Source organism: Uloborus diversus, unplaced genomic scaffold (genome assembly GCF_026930045.1).
Source record: "Uloborus diversus isolate 005 unplaced genomic scaffold, Udiv.v.3.1 scaffold_577, whole genome shotgun sequence".
Lineage (NCBI taxonomy): Eukaryota > Metazoa > Arthropoda > Arachnida > Araneae > Uloboridae > Uloborus > Uloborus diversus.
In genome coordinates, this window is record NW_026558766.1 from 99,589 (window position 1) to 110,367 (window position 10,779).

Sequence of the window (10,779 nt, forward strand, 5' to 3'; positions counted from 1 at the left end):
TAATTGTTATTTTGGGAGAAAATTATATGGGTTTTGATTTTTCGATGCTAACAAGGATGATTAACTTTAAATAAACTCTTTTAATTATCGTTTTTTTTTTCTTTAGATGTCTACATTTTGAAAAATGCAATCTTTTAACATCCGGTATGAGAATCATATTTTGTTCTTTTTTCAAGCTAACTTCGCTTTGTTAGGATTCAAATAAATGAAAAGTCTCTTTATTTCTGTTAGAACTCTCATTTCAAGTTTTTAAAGCAAAATTCCATTTTCTGTTCTATCAAAAATTAAAATGCTGAATAGATGGTTTATTTTATTTTTTTATTATTTTTTTTGGGAGGTCAACTGTGTTCACAGATATTAATGATATGTTATCATAGGACTCTAAAATGCAATTTTAAAATAATTTTATCAAAAATATTTCTTTTACAAGCCGTTTTTATACTTTTGATGCCTTCACTTTGAGAATTGCGATCTCTTTGCATCCGCTATGGGAATCCAATTTTTCGAATTTTTGATGATTATTACGCTTTGTTAAGAGGTAAACAATTGAAATATCTTTTTGTTTTTGTTAAAATCACGGAATTTATAAGTTTTAAACGAAATTCTGTGCTTTTTAAGAGTGTCTTGGGTCAAAAAGTTGAATGCTGAACCCTATTCTGAAATTTGTTTTATTTATTTATATTTTTGTTACAATTATTTTAAATAATGTACAGAAATATGTCTAGTATAATTTAACATAATGCAGAATGGTAGATAAATATTGATACTTGAAAGAGCGATGCCCCCCCCCCCCCGCCAAATCAGGAAAAAAATCCAGAATGATTTTCTCGTCATAGAAGAGGAAAACACTCAACTTTAAGTTCAATTGATACAGTTTGTGCCATCTTTAAATTCTAAAATTTCGTTTTAACAAAAAAAAAAAAACAAATTTTTTTTTCGAAATTTTTTGATTTTTTACAAAATAATTCATTTTTCACAAAATTATTTGATTTTTCACAAAAAACGGACCCTGTGAAAAATCCTGGACAGACCCCTGATATGTATAATTTGCAGTAGTAACAGTGGTATAGCTTGGTCATGTGTTGTGGAGGAGCAAATTCAAAATGGTGGGTTTTTTTATTACTACTCAGCAAGAATTTTGCATTGAGATCCTACTTGGGCAACTAAACTGTAGGGCTCGACCGATGGCATTTTTTGGCCGATGGCCGATGCCGATTGTTCAAAGATGGCCGATGGCCGATTGCCGATTGTTTTCCTCCAAATGGCCGATTGCCGATGGCCGATGGCCGATGCTGTTGGCCGATGGTAAAAAAAAAAGAATCTAACAGAAATAAATTGATAAGATTGTCAGGGATTTAAAGGATCATTGATTCATTTCACTTTACTTCCTTTCTGCGAATAAGGAATTAAAATCCCTCACCCCCCCCCCCAAAATCAGATTTCGATCTAAATTTTTATTTTACGATAATCCAATTTAAACTTCACAAGTTTTTTCAGCGCATATGTACATCCATATGTACCTAAGAACATATAGATGACCGAAATATCCATTTTGAACGCCTCCTTAATTAATTATCGCAAATTCTCTTGTGATGTCTTCATGGGCGTAAACTTACGACACTCAAAAAGTTATGAAATAGTAAGTTGAAAACTCATACGTACGTAGTAGTATGATCTAAAAGTTCGAGGACAAGTTGCATAAAAATTTACCGTGAATAGTTCACATTGCCGAAGTACATCTATCTACAAAATAGTCACCTTGAACGATTATGCACTTCTGCCAACGTTCGTATAGCTTTTAGAAGGACTCCTGGAAGACATTTATCGCAACCTCCTGTAAGGCCTCTTGCGCTGCTGCTTTAACTTCATCGTTTGGAAAAAGGCGACTTTCATGTTGAGGATGCACGGTTCGATTAGTCAATACTCTGATATGACAAACAAATAACATAACGTTTCGTCGGACTTAGCTCCGTGTGACTTTTACCTGTTCCCAGCAAAAAAACATTTGCATGGATGCTGCTTTCTTCCGTCAGGAGAAGATAAAGCTGCATCACAGAAGGTAGCGAAAAATGGCTTCCAGGAGTGTTTCCAAAAGTTATATGAACCCTGGCAGAAGTACACAGTCCCTCAAGATGACCTTTTGAAGGTGGATGTGCTTCGGTTATGTGAACTATTCAGGGTAAGGTTTTATACAGCTGGTTCACCGAACTTTTGGATCGTACTACGTACAATCTGTATAGGGTGTAGTTATGCTTCTCCTTTTTTGACTGCTGTATGATGAAAGACAAAGAACAACAGCCAAAAAAAAAAAGTAAGAAAAACAAAGAGACTGTTTAATAACCAATTGATTTTTTTAAATTGAACAAATAACTAAGATTTCAGTAACATTGTAATAATGTATTGATTTAGGTAAACTAAACATAGTTAAAAAACATTAAATTATGTTGTTTAATCATTCAAAAAAAATAAGACTCACACTATGAAACCGTTAACAAATTGCGCAATTAAAGTGGAAAGATTGCACGTAGACATTTTTTAGTCATCAAATTAAACAAAAAAGGTAACAGATAAATTACAATATTAAATCATAATAGGAATATTTTTATACTTATGAATGGAAAAGTTTGCATTTTTCATAAAATGTATAACTGACATAAATTTTGCGGAAAAAAGAAATAGCCATGAAAAGAGCGAGGTTCTTAAAACGTAGCTACAATAAACAAACTCAATATTTACACCAAGTTAATAACTGAATACATATACTATACTTGATCTGATGTTTGTACACGTAATATTGAATAATTTGATTGTTTAATCTTTTATGAAGCACTACAAACAAGTTGAAATTAAAGTCTTCAATTTAACAATAATTTTCTGAAATTTAAAAAATTGCATAATAGAAAATCCTTGAAACTTTTCTATAACATATTATTAAACATATGATGAAAACGAAAATAACTTATTCATTGATTTTATAAAAATACATAAAAATAGTTATTTACAACAGAAAAAAAAAATCGATCGCTACTAATGATGCAAAAAAGATGGCGCATTACAAATATAGGTGAAACAAGTATAAGAAATAAACAAAATGACTTTTCTTGACCAAAATAAATAATCGCTAAATATTTAAGAAATGCTTGAAACGACGAGGGTGGGTTAGAGGGGTCATTCTCTGATTTTGGAGTAACTCACAACGTCAAACTTCGGCCCCAACTTCAGCTTAATTTTTTTCAGTACAGAACCGCTACCACCAACGCCTCGGAAGAGTTTCTGAATCTAATACTCCAGCATTTCCGAAGAAAAAATTCATAAGTCCCTTTGTTTTCCGAATTATGTCACCATTCAAAACGTCTTTAATCAATTTCTTACATTAGTGCTCTAAATTCTTCCTAAACAATAGATAAAGCTTGAAAAAAATCTCTAATTTTATGAATAGTGTTAGTTTTAAATTACTCGGAACTACAACTAGAGTTTAATTTCAGAAATTGAGGGAGTGGGAGGAGGGGCACGCAAGTGTTCTCGGAAATACAAAAAATTGTCGTAAAAAATAGAGTTCAAAATAATCATAAACATTGAGCAAAAAAAACCGTTTGAAAACTTGCACCCGAGTTTGTTTTGACGTGCAGTGGCAGATTTAAAATATAGCAAATGTTGCAATTGCGCGAGAGGCCCCATAACCATAGGGACACCGTAGGAGTTACAAAAATGCTTATGATAAATGTTTTATAACTTCAATGATAGAGAAATGGGGCCACAAAATGTATTTCGACGGGCCCCAAACTTGTAGCTCCGCCGAAGCGATACAGAAAATACTGCATTACTGTGGTTCATATTACAAACATCGAAAAATGAAAAATTACCGTCGGTTCAATGGGAATCTAACAAAAGGAAACAAAACCGGTTTCGCCATATCATATTTGTTTCCATGATCTCCAATTCTGCAATATATCACCAAATGATCGTCAGTCTGAGACGCTATATTAGTTTTGCATTGAAATAAGTAATTAATAGCCACAAAAAATCAGTTAATAGGCTTTTTAGAACACCCGATCGAAAATAAAAAGGGAAGTGCACAACTGTAACGTGAGCATATCCCACATGCGAAAATTTAGCCTTCTACAACTTACCATTTTTGAGTTATGACTTATAAAAGATGTATACGTACATCCAGCCGCAAGAAACAACGCAATAATTAACTTGTTTAGTACCTGAATGCAGTATTAAAAACTGTTTCAGGGGTGACTAAAATAGAAATTCATACTGAAATTAAAGTAAACAATTTTGTTTGAAAACGATAACTCCATTTACTTTGTATTAAAAAGTAAAACAACAAAGGTCCTTTTTTTTTTCAAAAACATCGGCCAATTCCATCGGCTTTTCGATGTTTTTAAGGCCGATGGGCCGATGTTTTCTGCAAGTTAGCATCGGCAGCCGATGCCGATGCCGATGGCTAAATTGTTGAACCATCGGCGCCGATGCATCGGTCGAGTCCTACTAAACTGTGATACTTTTTAGCTAGCAAAACTTCACGTTGAGAAGATTATTGTCCAGGGTTTTTCTTATTTTCCTATCAGAAAATTGTTGAACAGCTGCATATTTATGCGTGAATGTGCTAAACACTTAGAGATCCTGGATAGATGCTATCAGGAGTGCCATATTTTTCAGCACTGTAACAGTCTGAGATCAGCCAGCCTTTCCCCCTTTTTTTTCAGTGCAGTACCTATGGCGCTAATGTTTGATACCCAAAAATATAATTTTCTATCTGGAACAGGATCATGTCTGCCAAACTGGAACTAAATGTGAAATACTTGCTGAATAGTAATCAAAAACCAACATTTTGAATATGAGCCTCCATAACATATGATAATGCTTACTGCGCCATGCCACTGCTACTGCTGGAAATGGCTCATATACTGCTATCTGTCGATGCCACTTCCACCATCGTATCCCCACCACAGCTCACGCAGCCCCTCTCCAAATAAGGTAGGTTAAGATGCCAGACCCCGTACATATAAACTAATACCATGGATGCTTTGCGGCACCTTTCACTTTCATTCTGCAGCACTCCGTGTTGCTAATGCACCCAGTTTGGGAACCCATGTGTTAAGGACAGTAAAACCTGTGAAGTTGACCACCCTTGTAAGTTGATCACCTGTCTACTGTCTGACCATCGATTATAAAAAAGGCTAATATCCAGTTTACAGGCCAAAATGGACACATTTGTTAGTTTATAGGGTTAGTTGATTTGTTACAGACATGCACTTTAGCCTCTATAAATTAGTTACGTTTTTCTAAAAATGAAAAGTTACTCACAGCAATATTTTCTTAATCTAACTACAAAAATTTATTGATTTATTTATTCACAACATAATTTTGAGCTTACCATCTTGCATTTACATTCCCAAACGAAATGAAAACATTTTATTTTCTTTTTGTTGTTTCCATAGTAAGTATTTTTGTTTCCTTTCATTTTATTTTATAGAATGCAATAAATGAATAAGGCTCTAGTAACATTATAAAATGTGTGTATAAATATTCCATCGCTGTTTTCCCTTCTTCCCTGCCAGATTCATTCAGATGGAATCATCTTTACTTAGCCGATTGCCAAATTACATACAATCCGTGGTCAAACAGTATCTTGACCACCAACTTGCACTTAATTTGGCTGAGAATCTTACAACAAACCCTATGTAAGTTGACCACTTAAATACTGCACCACAAGTGGTCAACTTACACAGGTTTCAGTGTATATTTATTATAACTGTCGAATTTGTGCTTAGTTTCATTTTTTCCCCGCAGATGTATATGTCAAATCATAAAGTGGTAGTAGAAAATATACAATTTCATCAAACTGCTCAGTATATTGGTAAGTATGCATTTAAAATTCTTCACAAGAACAGCTAAATTTATAGATATAAGATCAAGAAAATAATTTAAGTTTGTGGTGATGCTATATAAAAGAAGGGTCAGCTGGAAAGTTGGCCATAGTCTGCTTTTATTTTTTCTTTTACTCATTCTTTTCAAAAAAAAGGCGTCTGAAAAGTATTCCACTCATTAGAAAAATTCATAGAAAAGCAACAAATTGTAGTATGAATATGCAGTTTGTACAATAACACTTACAGGTCCCCAATTTTTTTATGAAAAAAAAAACTTTCAAATTTTCAAAATCAATTTGAATTCTAAAATTTTGAATTCAAATTCTGTTTTTTGCAATCACGAGTTGCGACAGGACCCTACTCATTGGTTACTACCCCACTCTCTTGTTTCTAGAAACGGTTCCTGTCCCTCCTCTTAGGCGGTTACGTGTGCATAGTTGTTTATGCGTAGGCTTGTGCGCATGCACATTGGCGTGTGTGTATGTGTGTAAAGGCTTGTGTGGATGTGTGTGAGTGTTGATGAGCGTGCGTGTGTGTAGGAAATGGATGCCACCGACCAGGAGCAGCGGCTACCGGGAAGAACCGCGCCTGCAGAGGACAGTGGGGTTGAAAAAGGAACCGGACATCAAAGACGGTCAAATGAAAACAATTAGCAATAGTGATTGCTCAAAAAAAGCTAAAAAACCTCCCTTCCGTATTGTGTTTAATGGGGACACTATACCATCAAGAGTAAGATAACAAATGCAATGTGAGGTGTTTAATCATTGTATTAAACAGAAAGCAATACCATTCATTACCAGAGTTTAATGTGTGCACCGTTTGATGCTTAAACCTCATGTAAATAGCAATCAAGTTCATCCCTTGTTTTAGATGCTCTGCAGTAACAATTAAGGCTACTTGGATATTCAGTAAATTACCGCTCAATAGCCAAGGGTAAAGCAGAAATACATGAAATACACCGCCAGCTCAGTCATTTCCAACCGAGGACTGCAGTTTTGTACTTATTAGCACTCTTGGCTTCCTTATGAGATTTTCCTTCTCCAGCTCAGGCACTTTCTTATGCCGGGCTGATGAGTGTTAATAAGAACAAAACTGCAGTCCTCGGCTGGAAATGACTGAGTGGCGGTGTGTTTCACCTACTTAGATAGTTTGCATTTTCACATCTACACAATCTAACACAAATGAAAAAAAGAATTGTTAACCTGTAAAGTATTCTTGTGCAGGATGGATAGTCATACAGGAATTCGTTACTTTTCTATGAATTTTTTAAATATGTCAAGGAGTTTTCAGACATCCTGTATAAATGTTAATTTTAACTAAACTATTATTTAAAATTAAACACTAGTTTGTCAAAACTATTTTTAAAAACGAATTTCCCTTTGAAATTTTCATTTTTCAATAAGGGGTTGTCCATGTGTTCATGAAATTATGACATTTTGTGATAAAGGGGAAGGAGGGATTACAAGACGTGTTACATCATGCATTTCATTATCAGAATGTGCTTATGAAAAACCGTGTGACTTGACAAAGGGAGGGGGTAGAAGAGAGTGATGTTTGTGTCCTAGGGGCAGGAGGGGTGGGGGGTAGAAAAACTTGTTGAAAAAAAGTGTGACATCATTTATAGACAGCCCCAACTTTCACTTACATTTTCCCTTTTTTTCCAAAACTTTGGCTGTTTTTTCAGCTACTGCTTCTTATAGGGTCATCTTTTCAGAAATGTAGTTGATATGAAAGCTGCATTTTTGAATAGATAAGAACTTTTCTTTTCTAATCTTTCTAATTAAAATTTTAACGAATTTCTAAACCATTTCAAGATTACAATATTTGTATTGCTCAGGGAGATTTAGTTTTTGCATTGTGGCTGTAATGTTTTATTATTAGAAACTTTTTCAAGTCCTTACAAACTACTTAGTTTTGACTTTGAAAATGAGTATGCAGAGTTTTTAAAGAAGCAAATTATATTTGCTTGTAAATTGGAAAATGTACCAAATTCTAAATAAATAATCTATTTGATACTTTGCCTATACTTTTCTTTAACAGCTCTGTAACTTTTATCATAAAGCTTTAGGATTACTATATAGCACGAAGGAGTTAGCAGATTCTTCCCATGTTGGGAATCAAACCTGAGTGAAAGGCAGCAGTCTTAATCATTAGGTCACATCAAGGGCGCCCATATGCAAAATTTTAAGGCGATAAGAGATATTAGTGATTTTAAAATTTGACATTTTTAATAACTTATTCATTAATGGCTGGAAAAGAAATTTTTATACATTTTTGCAAGGAAAAAAGCACTAAAAGTAAGGAAGTTTCCATTTCTAAAGGGGGGGGGGGGGGGCTTGAGCCCGTCTTGCCCCCTGTATGGGCGCCTTTGGATCACATAAGACTTCAATGCTAATAGTTATGTACAAATTATTAAGAATAAGTTAATAATTTCCTACTATAGAGCATGCTGCATATTTGCCATGTTTTTACTAGGGCTTGTTAGAAACCTGCTTTTACCTTGTTCTATATTTTTTTAAATGTTTTTTTTTCGTCTAACCTAATGAAATAATTTATTTTCAAATACAACTGCAGTTATTTATATACATAAAGATTAAAATAATTGCAATGGTGATTTATTTGATAATTTATGTCTTGTATGGCAAAAGTTTTTCTTGAATTTTCAGAGTCAAAGCAATTTTTCTCGATTATAAGAAGAATCATTTAGCAACATCAGAATAATATTAAGTTTCGAAGGCGAAAAAAGACATCTTTTGTAAAAGCTTCATAAGAATTATTGTTAATAGTAGAATGATGAAGTTCAAAATATAATTAATTTTATTTATATTACTAAATATAGACTTCGAAAGTGCTATTAATTTATTATTTAGCATACTGTGTACTACCTTAGTTATTTATCATACTGTGATAAACATTTTATTTATGGACGCGCAACATTCACGCTTTGAGTTATAAGTTATAAATTTTCTCATTTCACTCTAAATACTGTGAAAACTCTGATGTATCAGAATTTTTGTGAATTACAGAATGTTTTTGAAAGGTTATATTTACGTGTTCCTCAAAATTTTGAAAAATCATTTCTTTAACCTGTAAAATATGATTACAATAAATTTCAATTTTACTATGAATTTATTTTACAATTTCTTAAAATATAGTTTATTAAAAGTCTACAGATTTATATAGGTGATATCCTGGCTGGTTATTTTAAATATATTGCAGCAAACTATCTGATTTACAAATTCCTCTTTCCAGGTATTATCATAATCATTTGCAAGCTATCATTGACCTGCCTGATGGTGCAGACGTGCCGAACTTTTGGTTACGGATTAAATACCAGATGTAAGTTAATTCATGATTTTTTCTAAACAATTGTATTTTATTTATTTTAACTTATTTATTTTTTTGGATTTGAAGTAGCCTTTTTTTACATGCCTTAAACTTAAGTGAACTGAATTAATAAATCATACTAAGCAGATAATTTTGGTTTTGGGGAAGAGTAAAATGAAGAAATATTTGTCCCCAAGTCCAGCAAAAACTGCACATCCCATCATTTCTAGTTATTTTCTTTAAAAACCAATTACAAATTAGAATTTTCTCCCTGGAGAAAGCAGAGGGGGTTCCATAGTAATATATATGCAATGCATATTTATTACTCTATATTAGGAATATATTTAATACTTTATATTTTACACTGTGAGTCAAAACTCCAGGATCTGGGATGTTTTAACCGCTCAGCTCTTCCTGGTTACCCCTCTTTCCCCTAATATGCACTGCCCCTACTTATGTGGATGTTTTCTTTGAAAATTTGCAAGGTGAAAACTATGTTGCATGAATGATTTAATGTACTTTTTTAAAAGTTAGAAGCATTTTGTGGTTTATTTGTTACACCTTTTGTTTTATTTTTTTAAATCAAACTTATGAATATTTCTTTTATTTTCAGCATTCTATGATTTAGTTTCTAGATATTCGAATAGTTTGTTAGCTTATTCTAGATCATCCGTCGTGTTTTGAAATGGAATCTCTTTTCCCTTGCATGTGTGTCCAAACAGAATCTGTTCTGATTGCATGATTAGAACGCCGACATCCACTAGTCAGTGTTTTTTGAGTTCTCATACTGATAAGTATGTTTGCTTACATGATTGGACCATTGTTTTTAGCCTTGGATGTACTGAAGAAGTGGCTGGAACGCCCTTCAAAGAACAAGTCGAGCAGCAATGAGGGAACTTGGTTGAAGTTTTTGAAGGAGTCTTGTCACATCAAGTGTGCAACAAAAGCCAAAGAAACTGAATACACTTATAAGGATATTTATAGATTCTAATAAGGTTATTTGAAAACTCTTGATGTCTCCAAAAATATTCCTTTTAAATTGCATTTTTCAATGATGTTTATAAAATGATTTATAATGTTTATACTAAGTGGATAAGTTCCTTTAATCTCTTTTTGCCCCAGTAACTTTTGTATAATTTTATTATTTTTATTTTTGTTATTTCATGAATAATCTTTTTCAAAAATGTGCTGGTAAACATTTGAAAGTTGAAATATTATTTTTCATATGTTATCAGGACTACTTAGCATTGGGTTTCAATTTATACTCATGCTGTATGGATAGTTTGTATATGAAACTGAAAGCACATTTGATAGAGTTGCTAAGGGACATTGAATTTTTTAAAAGAAAATGAGTGAATCAAATGTTTCTGATATTAATTATGTTTGAGTAAAATCCCCCCCCCCCCTCCCCCTTAGTTATTCTTTCTTTTTTCTCAATTTTCCCCTTAAATCGGTCACCAGTCTTGTAGTACCTGTTCATTCAGTTTCAGTCCAGAAGAAATGACTTTTTTTTTTATTTGAATAAGCATTTCAGCTTGTTCTTGGAACTTGAGCAAGCCATTTTATAAAATAG

General features: G+C 33.0%; 1 protein-coding gene across 1 annotated transcript in view; it reads left to right on the top strand.

Moving 5' to 3' along the window:
- LOC129233647 (uncharacterized) overlaps positions 1 to 10,197 on the top strand; it is a 34,019-nt gene extending 23,822 nt beyond the window's left edge. Inside the window, exons 9-11 of the mRNA XM_054867621.1 lie at positions 5,803 to 5,869; positions 9,132 to 9,218; positions 10,037 to 10,197. Coding sequence (XP_054723596.1) covers positions 5,803 to 5,869; positions 9,132 to 9,218; positions 10,037 to 10,197 — 315 coding nt within the window. The remainder of the gene's footprint in view (positions 1 to 5,802; positions 5,870 to 9,131; positions 9,219 to 10,036) is intronic.
- The last annotated feature ends 582 nt before the right edge of the window (positions 10,198 to 10,779 follow it).